This window comes from Balearica regulorum, chromosome 2, assembly GCF_011004875.1.
Source record: "Balearica regulorum gibbericeps isolate bBalReg1 chromosome 2, bBalReg1.pri, whole genome shotgun sequence".
In the NCBI taxonomy this organism is placed as follows: domain Eukaryota; kingdom Metazoa; phylum Chordata; class Aves; order Gruiformes; family Gruidae; genus Balearica; species Balearica regulorum.
In genome coordinates this window covers 139,776,132-139,799,805 of record NC_046185.1, presented here as the reverse complement: position 1 = coordinate 139,799,805, position 23,674 = coordinate 139,776,132, and the positions used below count along the sequence as shown (strand labels likewise).

The window sequence follows — 23,674 nt, the reverse complement described above, 5'->3', positions numbered from 1 at the left end:
GAGAGATTTAAAAGTAAAAATTGGAGATTTAAGTATGTGAGGTTGTACTTGAGCAGAATATCTTTTCCTCTAAGTGGGAAGATGTAATTTGAAAATGCTGGAGGGTAGAGTTGAGTGATGGTGGGATCTCTAAACTGCCAACATGAAGTGACTGAAAAAGTACTGGGCACAGGTCAGGTCTTGCCGAAATGAGCAACCTGCTGCATAGGAGCCTGCTGAGACATTGTCTGGGATACTGCGTGCGGTTTCAGTGCTCCACAATTTAAAAAAGGTAAAACCGAACTGGAGTAGACTCAGAGAAGGACCACTAGGTTAGGAGTTTAACCACACAATGATAAAAAAAAAATAATTCTGTGAATAAAAATACAATTGCTTTCTCTGAATCCAAGTGAGTGGGGAAGGGGATGGAGAGGTGGGAAGGAAGAACTGTAAGTTAGTGCTAGGATATGAATGGGTAGATTGGCTTGACAATGTAAATGTTTGTGGAAAATTATAAGAAGGCTTGAAACCATCAGAAAAAAAAAAAAATCTTCCTGGAACATTTTTCCAGTAGGAATCATGGGGGCGAAATACCCGGGTGCTGTAACACTGAGTTTATAATCTGTTTTTAAGTGATTATATGTGTTTTGTCAGTGATAGTTGAGAACTGGGCTCCTGATTTATATTTAATCAGCAAAGTTGGGCAGCCTGATTTAAGCAATCAGTTTTAATCTGATTTTACGTTTCTATTTTTCAGGTTTTTGTGGTTTTGGTTGTTTTGCAGAAAAAAATACTACTCTTGTTTAGTATAATTAGCTCTAGCTAGGAGAATGCTTTCTATCTCTAATCATTGATGATCATTATGATGGTATTGTATAGCTTACAGTGCATTTATTACAGTTCTTTGTGTATTTTGATTATGAAAATGGTGACTCATGCCTTCTGATTTTTAAATTTTTTTCACAATTATGTCCAGCTGCATTTTGATGGAAAGTGGAATTAGATTAAAGGTATACAAACCCCTCACTTTTACAATTTAACAAAATGTTGTAGAAGTATTACCATTATAATAAAAAACCCCTCCCTTCAGAGTCATCAAGCTTATTCAACAAAGGTGGTATTATCTTTAGTTACTGAATTAATTGCATGTTTATAATTTCCATCAAGATTTTAATTGCTAATACACTGGAAGGAAAAAAAAAAACAGTGCTGCTTTTGGTTCCCAGTTCATTTCTCAATATTGGATAAATTTATCATTCAAGAGATCTAAATTAATGGACTAAAATGAAGAAAATTCTCTGTACCTGCAGAAGTACACAACAGTTAATGGTTGCTTGGTTGTTTCAATGGGCTCTTTTTCCCAGCTGCTGAGCTCCGATCAATTTTGTTTTAACTTTTTTGAAGTAGGAACATTTTTGATATACTTTATAAATGACACTAAGTTTAGATATTTGTGTAGTGTTTAAGTTTGAAGAGATAACCTGACAAAAATATATTATAAAAATATGAAACAATATATAAAAATCCACAAGGTTTGGAATTAGTGTTTTATCTACCTGGTGTCCTGTTAGAGTGCGAGTGTGTAGGTTACATCTGTTGAACAAAGCAGGCTTTTGTGATATTAAATGCTTAGTCATTTGTATACAGGTCCTATACAGGCCAGCAGTGATCTTTGTTAGAAGAAGAACTTAGCTTTAGAGGGCTGAAACTTTCTTCCTTATAGTTTATTTACTTTTCTTACTGAGATTAGAGTGTTCTTTATGTACTTGATCTCTAAGGATAACATTGATTTTAAACAGGGGAGTTTTGCTATGAACAAAATCTGACTTCTGAAATATACGCATAGTCACGTTTTACTTGACCTGTAGTTGTGTGGAATAGGGACATGAGGCAGAGACCATGTTTCAACATATATGTATAGGCAACCAAGATTTTGAGAGTCAGCTGTAGGTCCAATGAAATCCATATGCCTACGGATTCATCCACCTGTCCCTCTTCCTCTGGGTATCTATAGCCTAGCTCCGAGCACTGTGCCTTCCTGTGCAGTTTTGTGAATAGAGCCATACGTCACGTATGAAACCTTCTCGATGGAAGGAAATGCTGTGATCTACCTGTTGAATTCAGTGACTTATCAGAAGTCTTATCAGACTCTTCCCTTTCTAGGTGGCTTAGTCATGGCTGTAAAAGATAACTCAATACGGTTGATTCCCAAAACCCTTACTGTGGGTCTTTGTTTACGGTTTTCCTTTGAAAGAGCAAACTGGGTTTGTTTTGTTTACCCAGTATAGGACTTGCTGTTTCATGCAGTTCAGTTTGAATTCTCGGAAGTTCCGTCAGGTACAAAATGGAATGTGCCCTGACTGCCAAACTGTAAAATGACCTATGTGGAAGACTGGTCTTCCCCCCTCCCCCCCCCCCCCCCCCCCCCCCCTTTTTTTTTTAAATTCCTCTTTCTGAAGAATCTTGGCTGTAGAAAGCATGTCATTCATGGACCTGGATCTCTGAAAAGATCTCAAATCTCAAGAAATGGACTACTTTCTGCTTATTCAGTTTGGTTGTTGGAGCCTTGGTTAGATTATGGTGCTGTTCTGCACCTTTATTTTGGTCGGTTCAATGTTCTGGATTATGAGAAGAAATTAGAATGGCTTATGTCAGTCTGTTCAGACTAGTTACTTCAGAATGTCATCTCCCTTCACTTTTAGTCATCCACTGTCTCAACTTCTAAAACAAGAAACTTGAGAATAATTTCTGAAGTTGATACAATTGAATCAAAACCAATGTGGTGCACATAATACAGATGTTTTACAGAGCTGAATTTAGAGTATTTTTAGAAATATATTAGAAGGTAACTTAAAATGACCATCTCTTGTTAGGTCCTCTTAGAAATATCCTTTTGGTAGCAAACCACTGTACTGTTTTTTCAATGTTTGAAAAAGCTAGTATTTTGCTTTATTTTCAGCTATTAAAGAGATTAAACTGTTTAATTTGAAATTATAGAAGGGAGACTGCAATAACTTCCTACTTTTTCCATTCAATTACATATTAGGGTGTTGTGTGTTTTAAATTGCTATTTAAAATCCTATTTTTTTGTTGTTTTGTATGAACAGTATGTGGCAAACAGTATGTTCTTTGTTGTTCTGCACCACTCTGAACCGTTAATGCAGTCATTCAGCCATTTTGCAGATTGGGTCAGAAACAAGTCTGTCACTCACTGGCAACTGGGAAATGTCTTTTGAGCCAATAGATCTATCCTGTGGAGTAAAACTTCTAGGGACCCCAAATCCCTCGTTAATCCTTTTCTTGAGAGATTTTGGCTCCAGTTACAAGAGAAAAGCCTTCTTGAGAATGAAGATTGATTTTTTTTTTTTTGAGTGGCCTCTAAATCCTCATTATTCGATCTTTTTCCTTGCAATGTCATAGAGACAAATTGTGCAAATAAACATGCACTGGTTTGTCTATCTACCTATGTAATCAGAGCAGGAAAGACCAATAAAATGTACATTCAGGAATCAGTAGAGTATCACTATGTACTTGCTTAAACAAACAGGCAAAAACCCCCTTGACCAGACTCTTCAGAGAATGTTTCTTCTCTTGTATCTGAAAGTCTATTTTTGTAGTACTCAGGGAATCATGGTCCAAAGCAAGCAAGAGCAGCAGTATCCCTTTTCATGCTTGTAGAAGGTGTAACAGAAAGGCCAACAGAAAGACTTTTGACCAGACATGTGTGTGGCAGTCACCAGCAGCCACTGCTGGGGTAACCATGACCTCAGTGTTGGGCCATCATTCTTAGTAGTTGCTGTGGGTCACCATTGCTTAATGTTCTGCTTTCCATTTCTAGTTTATGATTTCCCATGCTGCGTTCCCACATACTTCATTATTTAAGAGGCATTCACACAGGTGCTTCTGAATCATTGGTTTTGTAGATTGTTGTAAATTTGTTGTCATCTCTAGATGTCCTAGAAATATCTGATACTCCTTCATAATGTGATATCTAGTCTCTGCATCTCCTTTGAGCCAGACTACTTGAACTCTGACTTTGGGGCTCTTGAAGAGTCTTAAGCAGACTAGGATATCCATCAGAGTGAGTCCTTCCAAGAATCTGTAGTATTTTTGGAGAAAATTCTTTGAAGTTAGTATTAATTTCCTAACTGAAATCTGAAATTCTTTAGGAACAGATGAGCCCTAAGCTTGGGACTCATTTCACTAGTAGCTCTGAAGGTGAACCAGAAGGTTCTGCGGAGTGTTAACAACTGAACTGAAGAGAGACAACATCTCATGAAACTTTATTGTGGAATTTAGTACAGAATATTTCATGGTGTCATGACTTAGCTGTCTTGTGTAAATAGTTCAAGTTATAGATGAACTTTCAAGGGAAAAAGATAATACTGCAAGAATGTTGTCTAGACTTTTGGCAGGAGAATGTCACAGCTGACATCAATAATGAGATGACAGTACTTCTAGTTTTAGGGAAGAATTAATTTTATTTTAATTTCATGTTTTTCACTCAACTTGAGAGGAATCTGTGTCATCTGAGGAGTTCTTAGAGTAATTTTAATCTCTTTAAGCTGGATATATCCATGCAAGGATGTGAGTGGAGAAGTTTTGGCCGAATTTGAACTGCATCTGCTAACTGCTCAAAGAGAAATGGGAAGAAAAGATGCTGACAGATGAGCTCTGGTGGATTTAGCTGAAGTGGTTTTTATAATGGTAGCAATGCTAGCTGTCAATCTTGCTGTTCTGCTGCAGGTGATTTTCCTCCTTGCACGCATGGCAGAAAGCGTTATTTAAGCTAAAATGGACTGCGAACATGGTTTTGAGATTATGTGCAGGTAGTTGCCACTATGTTGGATGGGGAGGCAATCTCTTCATTTTAGAGCTGTAGCAGATGGTTTTATTTGAGCCCTATGTCCTTTTCAAAAGAGCTGTCATGTGCTAGTCTCTTACTAAATTACATTTTGCTGGCAGAGAAATGGAAACCTTTTTTCAGTCAGTCTAGGTGGTATAACTAGAATTCTTTTGGCTCTCAATGCAGCATGCAGAACCATAATTTCATGATTTCATGCAGTTTATTTTAGTTGATTCCTGCTGGGAGGTAGGATCATGCTGAATTTCACCAGCTGTAGTATTCAGGTGGGCTCTTCTGCTATTTTATGTAAAATCATTTATAACTAGAAATGTGTAGCAATAGCCCCGTAATACATACCATTAACACTTGGTGGCATATTTTAAATAACACATGAGGTATTTTCCTTTCCGATGATCATACATCTTGCTTTTGTAATTTCTAGCTAACTTTTTCAAGTAATTTTATGCTTCTTCAGTGCTATGTTCCGAAGTTTACTTGCTCTGGAGGTAGAGCTGAGTTCTTTGTGAGGTATGTCACACATCACTGCAAAAGCGAACAGAACTGTTCTGACTTACCACTGCAGTAAAATCCACTCATACACTCAAATAACATCAGATGTGGTATAGTCTGAAACTTGGGTAAAATAATTCTGTAATTTTTTAAATTTCTGAGTATTGATGAAGCTTTTCTGAATGCTGAAGTCTGTTAGCTAACTTCAGGAGCTGTTGGAAGCCATTCAGATATCAGATGGCACTTGCTGCACACTCTTTTTTTTTTTTTTTTTTTTTCCTCCTTTCTTCTATGAGAAAACCAGAGCATGATGTTTCCATCCATCCAAAGTGATTGGGACTGGAGAAGTATAGGCATGACAGGAGCATCAAAATCCTATTGGTAATGAACGTTTGGGGAGAAGTGAAAGTTCTGTAGTAGCTCCTAGAGGAGCAAGAAACCAGACTTATAATGAGATGAGAAAAACAAAATTAAGAAATAAATCCTGGAGAGCAGTTCTAATGTTTAGAAAACAATTTAACAGTTTAAGCTGATCTGAGCCACCACTGTTGTGGTCTAGTTCAGCTCTGCTCTCCATGGCATCCAGTCATCTTTAAGTTCATTACTGTACAAGACAGTTTGTCAAATGCTAATTTGTAGAAGTTCCTTCAAATTTCATGCTTGCAGATCCCTTCTCCTTTATTTTTTTATGGTCTAAGGATATATATCATGAAAGGGTGAGAGCTGAAACTGTTATTGAACAGACCTCCGTACTGCTGCAGCCCTGTTCCTCCTGGCTCTCCTGTGGTTGTTTCTGCCCCTTGTGCCACCCTGCCTGTAATGGGGGAAAACTGTGTGTTTATGACTTTTTTTTGAGTAGGTTTTAGTTTTCTTTATGTTTAACTTTACTAGGTGGGTTCATACATCTGCACATGCCATCTCAAAGTAGATAGGAGAAGTACAGACAGCAATGGAATAGGGTTGACATTACATTACTGCTAACTTGCATTGGTTTATGCAGTTGAGAAGTGGTGTCCTTGGTTGGTTTCCTGTGATTCAAAAAAACAATGAAGAGTAGTAGGGACTTAGGAGACTGTGTCTTGAACTTTCCTTCTCCTAGCTTCAAGGTTTGACAGTGTCCTGCAGTCCGCTTCCAAGATTACCGTGGGAAAATATAAATGTAGTAACTTTTGTTGGTGTTTGTGCCCGTGGCATTGTAGTGCAATTATGTGAGGTATTAATACTGGGATTGCTGTTGTCTTTCCTCTGGGTGTAGAACAAGACATGAAGTTTAGATCATTCTCTGGTGGTATATATTTTATTTGTGTGTTTTGGACTTGTGTTTTCTTGTGTTTTTTTCTTTTTTTTTTTTTTTCTTATTTCCCCATCTTCAGATGTTGTCTTGCCAGTTTGGCTCTGTATGGTCTCAAACTTGTTTTAAAAGTTTTTTTTAGAAAATACTTAACTATTTACGTATTCAACAAATTCCTGATAGATTTTTGCATGTAATGTATTTCTAATGAACAGAACTTTTGGAGGAATTTTCAAAACTCTGGCTACCTGGGAAAGTAGTGTAGTGGCATAGCATGGCAGTGAAGGTTGGAAGAATGCTGTGTAGGTATTCACCCTTTAGGTACTTTCGTGTTTCAGCACTAATGTAAATACTGGTTTCATGTTTAAAAATTTTCACCTTTATTTTGGATTTCAGCCTTTCTTACTTTTACTAGTTCAAAAGTCTCTCTTAAAATGCAAATTTGTCACAACTGGTATCCAATGACGGTTGAAATTCCTCCTTGAAATTGTAGGGATTTGGTTTTGGAAAGATAACATTGCAATCAAAACAACTATATTATACAAAGGCAGTATGACATACTATTATGCTTCCAATTCACAGTGTTATTTAGAACTCTTCACCTAAAATTAATTGTTAATAAAGTGTTTCAGCAGCTGTACATTTATCTAAAATAGTCTAACATTATCATGTTCATATACTATGAGCATGCTGTATTCGTGCAAGCTATACCTTAATCATTGTGCTGAATGCTGTATAAACCACTGATGATGGACTCTGCCTTTTGAGATCCAGCAATTCTAGCTGATAATACAAAGAGAATGCACGTGGAGGTCAGTGCCCGTGTTTGGTCTCAGAAGCGTGCTAGCAGGTCTGCTCTCAAGTTCTGAGCAGTGACTGGGGTTTGGGTGGGTGGGATCAGTGCGTAGCGTGTCACTAACTTGAAAGTAATCTCACTTGCAAACTTCTTTGAGTAGGGGTGAGCAAGATAGTAGCTGTAATGTGGGGCTTAGGTTGGCTTATGTAAAGTCTAGAAAACGAATATATGAAGTAATTTTGCCTAAAGGACAAAGCAAGATGATCCCGAGAGCGTGCTGTAAAACTCTGATGTGGGAAAGAACAATGTCATGAATCACCTTACTCTCTGCTTTCCAAATGAAATGCAGGAAAAAGTGTTCCGTGATCTGGGTGCATGGGGAGAGAAGTACAGGGAGGAGTCAAAGATTGCAGGCACTGTGATGAGTGAAGGCAAACATGGCAGCTGCCTTGACCTGGGCTGTGTCAGAGGGAAATACAGTCACACGCTTTTGGCTTGCTAAGGCCTGTATTGGGATCTTGTAAATAATATGGAATGACGTACATGGGAGGAAGAAATTGGATATGCATCTTCAAAGAATCATAAACTTTGACATGATTTGTGTTCTTCCAGTGTTTAGAAAGCTAAGCAAGCTGACTTAAAAAAACCACAAACAAAAGTAACCCAATACTGATACTATGTTATATTTTCTATTTCACTTTCTGTATGTGTGGCTTTCCTGAGTTGCATCATCACTGTATTTAAATTTGTTTGATGTTTTTGTTGATGAAAATATATTCCATAAGTAGCCTGGTTCTTTGCAGATATGAACAGTTTAAGCGTTGTTGTTTTTTTGTAACTGTCCCTTTTGTATTTTTTTTTCTCCCTTGTCTGATGTTATTTGCTTTGATGTGATGGCATTCTTTTCAGCTTGGCAATTAGACAAAGGTTTCTGATGCATTCTTGCCGTTGTATGTCATAGCTAGCTTTATAACATTTCACATCAAATTTAGCCTGACTTTTTTTTCCTGTCAATTTTGTTCTGGTTTTCTACAGTGGACAGGCCAAAATCCCAGCAAATCAGAACTTCTGGTACCATAAGGCGGACTTCTTCTTTGGACACAATAACAGGACCTTACCTCACAGGACAGTGGCCACGTGATCCCCACGTACACTACCCTTCATGTATGAAAGATAAATCTACTCAGGTAAAAGCTGTAAAACAAGGCAACGGAGATGTTTTATGTAATTGATGTCTTCCTCCTGATAATACTTTTATCATCTGCTCTGGAATCTTAGCTCAACTTAATTCTGAAGAAATGTGGGTTCACTTAATTCTATGATAAATATGAAGCCCTAAAAGTAGGGTACAGTAGTGGTTTTTTTAATCAGTATCAATTCAGTAACATGGTATGCGATGGATAATATTTTTATGCTTTTAGAAAACAGTTGTTAAAAATAATTTTCTGTATGTGGGAAGATCTGTTGAGGCTAAATAAGCAGATTTCAATCTCAGTCTTGTATCTAGTTTATTTTGAAGCTGCTATATGCAAAATTGTGCTGAGTGTTATTTAAAAAAAAAAAAAAAAGATTCCGTAATAGTAATGGCTGACAAACTAAAGATTTTACTAAATTGTGATAATAAATCTGTAGGTCTCAATAAATTTATTTGTGTGTGTGGGGCAGAGGAGGAGGAGAGAGGTTATTGTTAACAAGAATTGATCAGTTTGTCACTGGAGGAGAAATCAAGAAGAGGAGAAGCTGGGAGTGAGCATGCAGTATGGTCTGGAGATGTCCCCTCTGCTGCTTAGTAGCAAGAAAGAGAAACAAAAATGCTCTGTGGAAGAGTTGCCTCTTGAAGCCAGGCAGCAGAATGAGAGCCTTACCACCGGCTACAAAGGGAAGGCTACTGAGATTATTTATGGCCTGATACCCTTGGATCCTCCTCAGCTCTATCCTTAGCTGGCAGGTTGGCTGCTGTGGCATTCATCGTGCTCCAGTGCTCTTTGGCTAGAAAGCTGAACATAATTTTTTACATGATACCTCCTCACACTGGAGCTCATTGCCCACAAAGATGATCACTATCAAACACGTAAAAAATATGTAATTCTAAAAAACCCCAAATTATTAGTAAAGAAGTTGCATTCTTGTTTTTTTTCCGTAGTGTTGTTAGGGTATGGAGTAAGTCATGTGAGTTTGTGGTCTAAGCTAAATTGACAACTAGAAAAATTGGTCTATCTTTGGTTATATTTTCAATCTACAGGCCATGTAGGGATGGCTGTTAAATCTATTTTCTGTCTCTTGTGCCATGATTCTGGCCCATTGTTATCATGGATGTCCTGCAAAGAAAAATGATACTTCTGTCATCCTATCTTATAACTCTCTTGTGCCATTAAGAATTGTTTTTAATAGAAGCTTATGTTGTTACAATGTGTATGATAGCTTTAAAATATCAAGAATTTTTCTGTCATAACTTCACTTGTAGGTGTATAGGTTTTGGTTAGTTTCCACTGACTTGCAACATACTTCTCACCCAGTCTGTCACCATTGCTTAGAGCAACTGCAGCAGCTCTTTAAATTGATTCTAGGTTTTAGTCTTTCGTGTACTACTGAATTTCTCAGGACATGTTAGAATGTATAAATAATTTTCCACATCTCTTAAAAATCTACTGTAACACAACACAGGAAGCCCTCTGATGGGGGAAGGATAAGGATAGAATGCTTAGAAGAGAAAAAAAGATCTGTCTGTATGATCCAGAAATCCTATTTAATGAATTTGGGAATGTGAGGATTAAAATTGTTCAAGGAAACTTAGTAACTGTGGTGTCAGCCTTTAAGAAAATTCTGTCTTCATGTCCTACTCATTCATTTTGAAACCAGCCAACCAGTTTTAGCAAAAAAGAACAAGCAGTCATCTTTACTGTCATGAAAGATCTACCTAAAAAGCTCTTAATCTTGGAATTAATTCCAAGGTGCCTGTCTTTTTCAAGGCTGTGCCTTAAGTCTTTCTGTTTTGAACCCAAAATTTCCATTCAAGAGATTTTACAGTAGCATACTTTGTAGTTACTCTATTTCTTATCCCCTCTCATAAAATATATATCCAAACATTGCAAATATCCTTATGAATAGAAAACTTAAGATATTTAAACATGCACAAACAAACCTTTTCACTAGTTACAGAAAAGAGAAACAAACTTTTTCTATAAATATCTGAGCTCCAAGCATTTGGCAGTAAAATCCGAGCTTCCTAGTGAGCTCAAGTAAGTGTTTAGGTTATTTGACCTGTTGGCTGCCACCCTTTGCCTCCTTCAGAAACAAAGCTCAGGGAGGAAAAAAAAATAAAACTGAAGCTTTACCTTTTCAGCATAATCAAATATAACAGAGAGGAGAGGCAGTACTGTTGTCGTTACAAGGTGAAGTATTATTTCAAAGGGATAAGGGCAGGGAACTTTCATGGTTTGGATTTGCGTGGATGTCTTCTAAGACAGAGTTATATTAGCTGTCTTTTCAAATTATTCAAAAGTCAAGCGTTTAGCCATGTTTAAGTTGAGTTGAAAAACATGTGTCGTGACTACTCAGAACTGTATGATGTTACATAAGTAAAATGTAACAAGCATAGTGATTGTCACAGCAAATTCCAGGGTTTTTTTAAAAGGAAATGTTCACTAGGGAGGCCTATACATGAACTGGATCACGGAATAATTACTTGAGTTATGTTTTGGTTATGTGGGGTTTGTTGTTTGAGATCTGTGTAGTTTGAAGTATATCTAATTTCAAGAACTAAGGATGAGCTCCAAGTCACTGATAGGATGCATGCATAGCAAATTAAGTTAAATTAAATTAAAACCTTGCTCTTTGCCTGAGTACCAGCACAAGTACTTCCACTACTTCATGTTTGTTGGCCAAGTAACAGTTTAGCTCATGGGAATTCATATGGTTTACAGTAGCTAAAAATAATAACACTTGGTAATTTAGCAGAGTAGAAGATGGTAACAGACAAAAAAAAATAAAAACAAGGCAATGAAAATCAATACACCATTTTTTTTGCATGAGCATGTTCCGTTGGAGAATAAATCATCTCTTGTTTTACTTCTAAACTCATGAACAATACTGTCAGTATAACTTACATCGTAGGTGGAATAATTATTTCTCTTTCAAGGGTACATTTTGTCCCTAATTAAACATTAATTTAAAATCCAAATTTTGTGCAATTTTATGAAGGTGGTGATTACGGCTGTTCTAAGTTTCTTAGAATTCTTGTATTTAAAAAAAAAAAGGCATATTCTAATCTTCACTGTGATCAGATGAACCTTTAATGAGTTTTATTCCAAGTCTTTTGTTTCCCATTTAAGTTCTTTGAACCTGTACAGTGCGCATGAATAAAATGTTTCTTTTTTCCTCTAAAATTAAATCAGGATTTAAAAAAAATGATTCAATAATATTATTTAAATAGAAGAAACAGAATTTTGTTTGGTTTAGTTTCTGTTGCATCTTGGACAATAGTAAGTGTAGTTCATATTTCTATGTCTCTGTTACCCACCTCCAGTGTTTTGACTGAAAACACTGAAGAGAAGTGAGGTTATGTTTGCTTTTGGAAAAATATACTATGACACTATGCATTGTGACATTTACACAATTCCAGATTTCGAAGAATTCTCCATGCATTTATGCTTGTGTCTGTATGTATGCATATGCATACAGCTAGCTGATCTTTAAGGAGCAGCAAGTTTTGGATAATCAGAGGTACACCATTTTATTTAGTAGTGTTTTAAGTATTTCAGAAATGCAGAGAAACTTACTGTTATAGGAATTTATACGTGTTGATATACTTTGTGATCCCCTTCCCAAGTTCCTCCATTGTCCTACTTTCCTCCTCTTTTTAGTAAAATGTGAACTTTTCATTAAGGCCATTTAAAACTCAGTATAGCTTCCTTCCCCATTTTTTCCATCTCTGTTGGGAGCACTGATGGAGCAATTTTATATACTACTTCTTCATGCTATATATGTAAGTATTTCCTCCTTCCTAGTGTAAGGAATAATTCAATGTTGAAATGGTTATGCCTAACCTCAGAATCTTCAGAAACATTTGGATAATCATCATAGTTTATAAATATAATTATTTGGCAATAGCTAAATTATTTAAAAGACTTTTATAAAATTTTTTAAAAAAAGAGAGATCAGGGCTAAATATATGATGTTGATGTCATAACAAACATATTAGCAGTTAAAGTTCATCTATGTAATCTTTCTAGATCTAAATAATGTAAAGAAAAGAATAAATGATCAAGTGGAATATGATTCAGTGATTCCCTGCACCCACTGACCCCCTAATTGACTTCTTAAACTGGATTCAAATATGCCTGGATATGCCTTTTTCATTGTATATGGCAATTATGTATTACAGAAACGGAAATGAAGTTTGCAAAATGCCTTTCAGAATTTTTACTTCTCTGTAATTTAAGGAATAATGCAGAGTTATTAAACTGGAATGCTTGGTGGCTAAAATATGTTTTTGTTCTTGTGTGTGGGTCAAGGCTTTAATGGAGTTACCTCTCATTAGTCACCTGAATAATGTTTTGTTTTCTATTGGGTAGAAATTTTGTGGCTTAAAAATTACATCATAAACCAGGAGGCTCAATTACATGAAGCTTTTTTTATTGGTGTATTAGTTATCATTGCTTTCATGGGATATTTTAATGACATACTTTGGGGGAAGGGACAAGGAGGAAGAGATATGTGTCGCATAATTATGAATTTATCATTCAAACTTTTTTTAACCTGTCTAATGTTTAAGAGGTGTAATCACCTATAGTCAAATTAATTTCTATCTCTTTAGGCCATTTCTTTCTGTAAAATTTCTAGACAGCCTTTGAATGCTGTAGAAAGATCTGAAGACTCATCAGACTTTTATCTTCTAGTGCTGTTGTTTTTCTTTTGAATGTGGAAGTTCTTCGAAAACATTATTGCTTCCCCTGTTAAACCTAGACTTGTGTTCTTAATCTTTGCATCCATCCCCCAGTGTAGTTAATCTGGAACGCAGGCTAGATATAGTAATTAGAGCGAAGGGCTGGCAATAAAATGTGAGATATTTAGAATAATTCAGTCTTATTTTAGGTATAGGTAGGTTGGTACTCCATACAGTCATTCTCATCTAAATGAAGTGGCAAGAATGTAGGTGTATATCACTGACATGGGTGGAAAAGCTAGGCAGAATTACCAAATGCATTGGAAGAAATGCTAATCTCTGCAAGGTTGGGTGAGTTAGAACAATGGGAATTGTGATTTACATTAAGACTAAAGAGAGCAACCAGATGTGGTGTTCTCAGTATGTCCTGCCCCATGCACACGCTTCAAGCATTGTGTCAGCTGAAACTGGGACCATGAGCCTTCACATTTTGAAATATCAGTGATCTTACTTTTCAAGCCGCAGCACGCGTTACTCAATGTTTTTAAAGTTCTCCTCCTAAAATGTTTTAAATCTTAATTTCTGAATATAGGCTTGCAGGAATAATCCTTCAGTTTCATGAAGTTCAGCTCATACTTAGGTGATGCTGTAAATTTGTTTCAGCTCTGAAATGTTAGCAGTTTCATAGATAGTGCCTATGACCTTTCTTACTGTGTTTCTGACTTGAGGTGCAGCAACTTTGGTTTCATTTATTGTTACTCAGAAATTTTTCTTTGAATACAATTTTAAGCTACTTCTTTACTTTCATTAACTTTTTTTTAATAACTTTAACACATGGGAAGTACACTTGCAGCTTCAAATGAAGGCTTCCATGAATAAGCCTGTTTTGTAGAAGTTGTAAATAAAGATGAGTAAGCAGTTTTCGTGAAATGTGGAATATCAAGGGTGCTGTGCGCCCTTATCTTATTTGTGATGTAAATGACAACATTCAAGTGACATATGAGGTGCTCATACACGAGCTAAACTTACAAAAGCAGAATTTCCGTTTGAATGTAACAAATGTGGGGTTCTTTGTTTTTTGTGTGTGTTTTTTTTTTAAAAAAAAAGCTTTTGTTTGATATAAGGATTTTTGGTTACAAAACCAAAATTTATCTTCACATAATGTGGGTTATAATATATTTGTCGTGGTTTAACCCAGCAGGCAGCTAAACACAACGCAGCTGCTCATACACTTCCCCCCCTAGTAGGGTGGAGGAGAGAATCAGAAAATGAAATAAAATTTGTGGGTTGAGATAAAGACAGTTTAATAAGACAGCAAAGGAAGAGAAAAATAATAATAGTGATAAAAGAATATACAAAATAATTATGCACAATGCAATTGCTCACCACCTGCTGACCGATGCCAAGCAGCGGTCATCACACTCCCCACCCCTCCCCCCCACATGCCCAACTCCCCCCAGATTATATACTGAGCTTGATGTTATATGGTATGGAATATCCCTTTAGCCAGTTTGGGTCAGCTGTCCTGGCTGTGTCACCTCCCATTTTCTTGTGCACCTCCTGCAGAAGGTTCATGCCTCCTCACTGGCAGGGCCTGGGAAGCTGAAAAGTCTTTCACTTAATTGTAAACACTGCTTAGCAACAACTAAAACAGCAGTGTGTTACCCTCCAGCAGCAATTTCTGGGGTTTGAAGAAGACTGGCTTGCTATAATATTCTAGTAACTGCTTATGTTGTGTTATTTTTTTAACCTTTTTTCTTTTTTCCATCTGAATATGAATAGCACATTAATATAACATTGCCTGGCTTCCGTACTGTGCTAGGAACATCATCTAGTATTTGTAATCTAATACTGCAAATAAAATTAAGTGACACAAATAGTCTGCCCCTTGTATACTCATACTTGTATGTGTGTTTTGAAAGGTTGTACTTGACTCAGTTTACCAGAGATTGAAAGCAACTGTGTAATCCTTGTCTCAAGGGAGATAGTATTTGAGTGGAAGAGAGTGTCAAAACATATTTGAGAAAGTAAAACATTTAGTATTAAGAGAATTGATGTCTTACATTTGTTATTTTGGATTTCTGATTAAATTAGTTGCAATATAAGGATTCCCACCTCTCTCTACTAACAGTCACCAGTGTTGTTGGTTGAAGTTCTTCGAAGTGTTGCTATTAGTTTGTTTTTGTTCTTGCTATCTGGATCAATATCTGTGCTTATTAAAAAATATAGGCAATCTCTTGCTTTCAACATTGTTTTGTTTTTTAACAGTTTAGTTTTCTTTGTTGAGAAACTCACTTTGGCTCTTTAAAAACTTGATGTCTTTTTCTGTTCTATTTATTAAGCTGTTAGTTGAAAGGCTATGAGCTCGTAGTGGCCCCTGGTACACCCTCATGCACTACAGGAAAATATTTAAGCACCTGAAATGCCTGTGTCTGCTTTGTCCTGGAGTTCCCCAAACCATAGAGCAGTGTGGTATTCAGAATACGCTCTTTGGAAGAGAAATTTTCAAAGACTTTCCTTTGCGTTGATGTTTTTCTGGTTTTGTATGAGGATATGATTCCAGCTGTACGTGGGATATAGTAAAATACTTTAAGAAAAGAGTAATTTAAATTGGACAGTAAATTGTAATGGATTGTGAAAGCCCATGATTTTGGAAAAGAACCCCCCACTTTCTGTAGTTCTTTAAAAGTCTGCAAGCCACTTTAGTGTTTAAAAAAAAAACAACTCAAAGCAATACCGTGTTTTCCACACAAATTTCAGGGAGGTGGCAAGTACCCAATCTACAAGAACAAGTAATTATTTAGAACATGGCTCTGCTAAAATGTCGAGTGAACAAATGCACCCACAGGTAGTAGCATGCGTGTGGCAGAGGCTGTGCTTTGGGTGGCGAGAGTTATGGATTGCCTGCCTGAGGACTCCCATGCTTCCCTCATAGTTTTAAATAGGTGTTTTAACTCTTCACTCTTGATAGTTTATTTTTTTCATAGCCACGTTATCTTCTGGCTTCCTCTTCCCCAGACCCACACAGAGAGTCATATAATAAATACACAGAACCCTAACTTTTATAAAGACTTGTTTTTTTTTTTCTTTCCTGGGAACATGCAGCAAAAACTTTGTTACTGATTTTTTCCATTTTGCTTTCTAATCGCCCACACAGCTTGCTGGGCCTTTGGTGGAAGTATTTCTGGTGGCGTAAAAATAACAGAGAAGAAAAACCCCACCAAAAACATGGAAAGTGCAGGGCTGGCAGAAATTCAAGCGGGATACATACACTTGTGCACACAAAGTGACTTAGCACTTTAAATATTAGCACTTGTGAGTTAGGTGCGGGGCTGTAGGCTATATAATACTCTGGCAGTGCAGTGGTTGTGAAGGTATACAGTTTGGTGCTTAATGTTGCCTGGCCTGGCATGCTTGGCTTGAGTGGCCTGGCCCCAGAGGGCTTCTTCCACCTCCCTTCGTGGGACAGCGAGGGTGAAGAGCTACTGACGTTGCTTTTGTGGTGTTCTCCAAGGCAATGCCCGGCCTTCCTGAGCAGAACAGTGTCTGCTGTGTGTGTGGGTACTACAGAAGTTTCTAGACCCTACAGAGGAAGCCATAGTAAGGAAAGGTGTGGAGGAACAGGGTTTCCATGCATGAGAGTCCCGCAGGGAGGTGGATCCCAGATCCTGCCTCTCCTGCTGGGCAGGGGTCCTGTCGCCCTTGGAGAAGTATCAGCAGTGGTCCCCTCCCTGAAAAACCTCACTGCCAAATTCTCATCGTTTTCAGTGGCATGGTTTTGTTTCTTGGGGCCTTATTGTGAAAGAATCAGCTAATACTAGTAGGAATTGTTGAAAAAAAACCTTTTTTTTTTCCTTTTCAGAAATTTATACATGTGCCTATAGCCTGAGTTTTGTATGGTTTGTACCCCAAACTCCCTGGATTTTGGATGTCCCCATTGCTCCTCTGGCAGCTGGTGACTCTTGTTCAGAAATGCTGGTGGATACCGTCAATTTTCATAATAGTCTTGTGGTGAATAAGCACGGGAGTTTGTAGATCTGGCTTCCAGAGCCTTCTCAATCTTTGGGGTTTAACTTTATATCTCCTACATCCAAGGACAGTCCCCACACTTCTGGGCTGGCAGACAAGGCTGGAAGACGCCTGCTCTTTGCTGTTCTGCTCATGTAGGTCACTGCCAAAAATGATAAAAGGTGTATCAAACCCTGTATCAAGTCAGAGTTAGCAAGAAGGAATTAAGTGGCCCAGTGATTAAGGAAGACAGATGGGAGAAGTGAATCCTGGCTTTTGGTCTCTGAGTGTGTGTATATTTTTTTTAATCTTGTGGGTTTTTAAACTGTCTACTGAGTGAAAACTAGATATGGATGCCAAAATGCAAATGGGAGTAGCCAGGTAAGGTTTTTTGTGATTATCAGGCCTCTGATTCCTTCTTCAGTAATGTGCATTGTCCTCATCCTTTGTAAATGTAAGTTTACAAAGCCTTAGTTTTCTATATTGTTTTTGAATGTGTTGACACTATTACTGCTGCAGATCAGATTCTGAAATTTTTTCTTCATGTATAATGTCTGAACTCTGACACTGCAGAAGGAGTAAAGCAATAATGTCTGCCAAAAGTTTTTCTTACCTGGAGAATTCAGTACAGTGTATTTTCTTTTTTTTTTTCTGTTTTCTCCCAACTAGACACCTAGCTGTTGGGCTGAAGAAGGAGCAGAAAAGAGATCACATCAGCGCTCAGCATCATGGGGAAGTGCTGATCAACTAAAAGAGGTGAGAAGATTTGCACAGTGGAGCCTTGCAAGTTGTGATATGCCCAAGGCATTTTTAATCCCTATCTGGAGTCCAGGAAGCTGCACCCTTTCCCTCCCCTCTGTTGCTTTTGAAACAGATTTTACCTCCAACATAGAGTTGTTTCGAGAGTGGTTGTTATTTTATGCCTCTTAGATTTCCTCCCTCCCTACTACACAGTGTTGGCTGTGAAGGAGTGGCCAGAGTGAGTGCTGAGGAACCTGCTTGTTGTTGCTTACTAATTTTTCTGTTCAGCATTACCTTAGCTAGCTTTCTGCTCTTTAATGCTGCTCTCCTGACAGAGGAAAAAAAAAAAAAAATCAGTATGTTAGCATATTCTTGTTTAGAAATTTCATTCAAGTTTAAGAGTGGAGATAGAGAGGACATCACAAATCAAAAAGGGAGGGTAAGTGTTGATACAGTAATGGTATGATTACTTGACATGCTCTTTAATCATAGGTATTTTGCTGTAGATTACAAATGCAACTAGAAGGAACCGACCAAAAGTGAAGTGGATCTGCATCGTGAGAAAGTAGATACAGTAAAATGATCTCCAGCTCAGCTGAAATGACAGTATTTCAGTTTTTGTCCCAGTAAACTCCATTTTGTCCAGAGTTCATGTAACTCTAGCTCTCTCCTGTCTCTGCAGTCATGCCCCTGTCAGTAAGGGTGCAGCCTCTCTTCAAGAGCTACACCTTTCTTTTTAAGAGATGAGTCTCACAGCATGCTGTCCTGGGGTAGGACTTTTCCCCTGATTCTCTGGGCTCTTTGCATCTTCTCTCCTGACTCCCTGTTTAATAAGATGTTAAAAAAGGAGAAGAAATGTATAGGTTGTCTGAGGAGATGATGTTACTGGCAATATATAGTCCTCTTCTGGACAGCCATTGATGGTAATAATAGTTGTCAAAAGGAGACATACAAGTTTACCTGAATTTTAAAATCAGATTTGACAAACATGGAATAATTTTTCATTCCAGTCGTGGCAATAGCCTCATTGTAAAGATGAGGACCTGAGCCAAAGAGACGTCAACCCAAAGAGGATTGTCTAGTCCCATCTCATTGAGTACCTGTTATGAAACCCACCATAGCTGATTTGTTAGTGCAGCTGCCTGAGTGACTTCATCTGCAGCTGCTAGAATGCACTCAAAATCACGGATTCAGTGCCCAGAAATTAGTGCAGAAGGAGTTTTGTTTCTGAAAAGTTTTAACTTAAAGATTACCTACCAGGGCAAAGGAATTGTCGCAGAGGCAGGAATAGCATCTGTACTTCCAGGATAATGCTTGCTTGCTCTTACTGAGAGACTATCCTTCATTTTCTGGCCACTTCCTATCAAGTTCTGCAACAAGCAGCTTTTCTTCACCACAGGGCTGTGGCTGTCAGTGATAGTGAAACCTTCAGCATGTAAGCAAGGCTCTGTCATTTGATAACAGTGATCCATTGTGCTAGGTTGCCATCCTCTTTATGGACTGACCACAAGAGAAAGATGAGAAACGTGGCTGATGGGTTTCATGGTTCCGTTCTGATAGAACGCAGTAATGGAAAAAATGGGGTATGTGGAAAGGAATTGTTTCTATCCAAATTTTGCAATGGTTGTTCACCCCAAAACCTGCCCTTGTCTTCTCCAGCTTATAGTTATTTCCCTTTCTCTGTTTTCCTTTTTCCAGCTTCTCAAACCAGTTTTCTTGCCTTTTCTAGTTCTCTGAGTTCATAGTCCTAGTGTCATCCTGCATGCATTATCCAGCCAGTTCTCCTCTGTCTTCCCTTACTTGAGTTCTTGCTCAGTTACCTTCCAGCTCCTTGTCTGTTCTGTCTCTCCATCATTTGGCTTCCATTTTATCCCTTTCTTTTTCCTGTCCCTCACCTGTAAGTCCTGGTTCCAACTTCTCTGTCCAGCTACTTAATGCCTGTGCGGTAGGTGTTAAGAGTTTGTTTAATACCAACAGTATCTCTGCACTCCATTTCTTTGTGCCACAGTAATCGGCAGTTTCTGGAAGGAGAAATTCTCTGGGGCAGTTCTGTTCAAGCTGTTAAAGCCCAGTAGAGACTGAATTACTAGCAAATGTAGCTGCCAGTTCCAAACATCTTTCCTGAACACACGCAAACTGATATTTTTGCTAAAGCTTTGCCAAATGTAAAGGTTTTCCCAAGGGATTAGAGGGGCACATTCCCAGCATAAAGGATCTCCAGATAAATGTTTGGCTTTTTCTTCCAAAGCATTGGACAACAGAGCTTTCCAGGTAAAAAGCTACAATAATGTGGTTTAGCACATAAAATGGTAAAACGATTTCCACTCCCCTTTCATTTTAATCCCATTCTTTAAACAACTCCATTACTTGTACTGAAATCTGTGATGAGAAGGGGATAGGAGAGCTGAATGTTGCATAGGTAGACTTCAGAGAAAATTTGACAAAGCTATAGGCAGCTGAAAGCAAGAGCTTAAGTAATGGAAATAAAAGTATCACCTCTCTGGGGCACCTACCTCTCCAGGGCACCTCTATTTTTTATGAGTAACGTAGGTAACAGTAGTTCTGCTCAGTATTTTGAATTGTTTCCCATAGCATTTGACAGTAAACAAGTAGATAGCTGTTTACAGTTTCCTTGGCTTGTCTTAGCAGTTTGGATTCATGTTTTCTTGTTCCAACAATTAATGGAATAATTTCTAGCATGTGTTTTTTTTATTATGTTGATACTGTAAACTAACCAAATACTTGTATGCATAGTTTGAATTGGTTTTGATAAAAGAAGATTGAATATGCTTTTTAAGTTTAAATTTTTTTCTCTTGGTTAGTTTGAGAGCTATTACAATTAAATGCAATTATTTAACACAACTGTGAGCTCTTTTTAAAAGATTTACATTTAAAAAACCTAAAAATGAGTGTATAGACTGAGGATCCAAAGCAAGCAAACGAATTCTTTATTACCACATTAAAAAACCTTAACTTTGGGTAGTTGAAAATTATTTTGCCTTTGAATTGAAATGGGTGGGTGTCTGGATTGAATCTGTCTAGCAGTGAAACAGTCAATGCTTGCTTTCTTGTAGTGGGTCTATTAAAAAAAATTACAAATCCCCAGCTTTCAATATGAACTTAGAGTCTACCCTTTTTATCTCCTCCTAACAAAATTTACTTTTTTTAATTCTGAGGGGATCTACTGGTTTTTGTTGTTTGGGTTTTTTTTTCCCACAAAGTCTTGAATATAACTTGGTGTAAGATAATGTCAGACTGCTTTAACATTATTTTAATAGATACATGTCTTGACTGGGAGATAAAGATTGCTATCAGGTCTTTGTACTGGACACAAAGCAAGTAGTGGTTTGAACCACTGGTATTTTTTCCCTTTCAACCTGAATAGTTAGTATGAAATTCTATTGAATAGGGACAATTGCATTTATAGCTTACCACTTCTGGATAAATTCCAGTTCAGGGTAAAACCTGGGATTTAAAACAAATAGTTTTCAGTTTGTATAGTTTGTTTTTTTTTAAAGATGTATTTCAGACAGCTGATTTTTCACTTCCCTTAAGCACCTCTGTATGCTGTAGCTGTTACACTGGCATCAGCAACTCCCCATTGGAAGGTCCCTTTTGCTCTGACAGAATACTTGAAAAGGACTTTGGAATAAAAGAGAATCGAATATGAGAGCTTCCACTTTTTATGTGCTTTCATATACCAACTGAAAGATTGTATTCAAAGGTTTAGGGTGAATTTCTAATGGTTGTTTTGCTCTTTGACCTACTGGTTAACTTGTTTATTAACAAATGGTTCATGAGTGAGTTAGAGCTTGCTCTCATTAATATGGAGTCTGTGGCTTGTTCAGCAATAGGAAGTTACTATATTTTGTAGCCTGATTTGTAGAAATACACCCGATTAGCTGGTAAATATTAAGGAGCATTTGGACGGGAATGGTAAGACGTGACATGTTCCTTCATATTAGTAGTCTGCACCTAGGTCTCTTCAAATGAAAAATTATCAGGATACTGAGATTATTCCAGTGTTGTAAAGAACTGACCTAATTTGCTTATTTCTCAGGTTCGTGCCAGTAGTTATTTTAGACTCTGTACATATTACAAGTGGTATAGACAAGATTCATAGTTATTTCAAGTATGCTTCTAGCCGTAAGAATATTCAGCAAGCAAAAAATATATTTGTAGGGCTTTTTCCTAACTTCTTGTTTATTTAATAATCTTTGGTTGTCTTATAATTGGCTGCATGCCAGTAAGTTTGCAAGTTTGTGTCCTCAATGATTTGATGTAGGTTTTTTTACTGTTATGATGCACTGATCTTTGTGTTTTCTTGGGGTTTTTTCTTGGGTGTTTTTTTTTTAATAAAGAACTGTAAAGTATGTCAATAAAGGAGTCTGATACATCAACAATATTGCAGGGAACAGTCACTGGAAGAAGAAAGGCTGAAAACTTGCTTAATTTTTTTGAAATGTGCACACATGTGTGCTTTTTGCTTCCCACCCATGCAGTCACAGGAGACTACTTGCCAAATGTGAACTAAAAAATAGAATTTACTACTGTATATGTTTGCACCTTGTGAAGTAGCAAAATAATTTTAAATGTATCTGAACATTGAAAGTAGGATTCAAATTGCATTTGTTCCTTGAGGAATTCCTTGATTTCTTTTCCTTTTTTTTTTTTTTTTTTTTAAATTTTCAGTTGTATCCTCTAAGAGAATACCTGTATTGTATAATGATAACTTTCTGCCCATCCTCAAGCTAGGTAGACAGGAAGAGCATTTGAGTTAGTATACTAAAAACACTGTCACATTTGATGGCTCTAAGTGCACATATGTGCAAGGCTATGTACTCAGTGCCACTGCCTGTTTAGTGTGGCTGCTGAAGGCAGGTTGTCTGTGCTGGCAAGCCTCTGTCTCCTGTGTCTGGAGTGTGAAGAAGAAGAAATGGTAGGTTCCTTTTTATATGTCCATCCTTACTTTCTCACTTTGTGTCTGATGGTAACTACCACATCATGGAAAGCTAGGTTCCTTCAAATTCAGGGCTAAGGACAGATGATCTGAGAAGGCATATCTGTTTCTTCACTGCATTGTATGTTTGGCTTAAGTGATGATATCAACTCCAGATACACAGATTCTTCAACAAGTTTTCATTTTTCTCCCTAGTGACCCAAGAAGCCTTTTCTTTCTGTTACTGTCAAGAACCTACTGACTGCCAAAATATACATACTCTTGAGGTGGCGGAGAGAACCTCAGATTCCAGGGGTCCACAAGTCCTTTCAGGATATCAGAGCTTCAAGGTTTTGTTCAGCCTAGAGGCATACCAGCCTATCAACACTCTCCCATTTAATGCTTTTACTGTGCAAATTTTACAGTGAGAGTCTATGATGTTCTCCAAGATCTGCAAGCTGTTTGTGACAGAAATCAGTCAGCCAGATCTGAGGTGGAATTGTATAGATTTTTTTTTTATATATATGGCATGCTCCTGAGGAAAGCTCAGAAAGCCAGGTTTCATTTAAATAAAATTAAAAAAAAGGGTATTTAACTTTTTTAACTAGGAGGAAGTGCACAGCATCAAGGAGAGGCAGCAGAAATGAAAGATTTATATACAGCACTCTCCCTGCTTTCTG

At 37.4% G+C, this 23,674-nt stretch overlaps 1 protein-coding gene across 4 annotated transcripts in view; it reads left to right on the top strand.

Moving 5' to 3' along the window:
- Positions 1-23,674, top strand: part of GLCCI1 (glucocorticoid induced 1) — a 57,917-nt gene that overhangs the window by 11,714 nt on the left and 22,529 nt on the right. For all 4 annotated transcript variants that reach the window (XM_075746118.1, XM_075746117.1, XM_075746120.1 and 1 more), the window contains exons 2-3: positions 8,458-8,609; positions 17,984-18,070. In XM_075746118.1, coding sequence (XP_075602233.1) covers positions 8,458-8,609; positions 17,984-18,070 — 239 coding nt within the window. The remainder of the gene's footprint in view (positions 1-8,457; positions 8,610-17,983; positions 18,071-23,674) is intronic.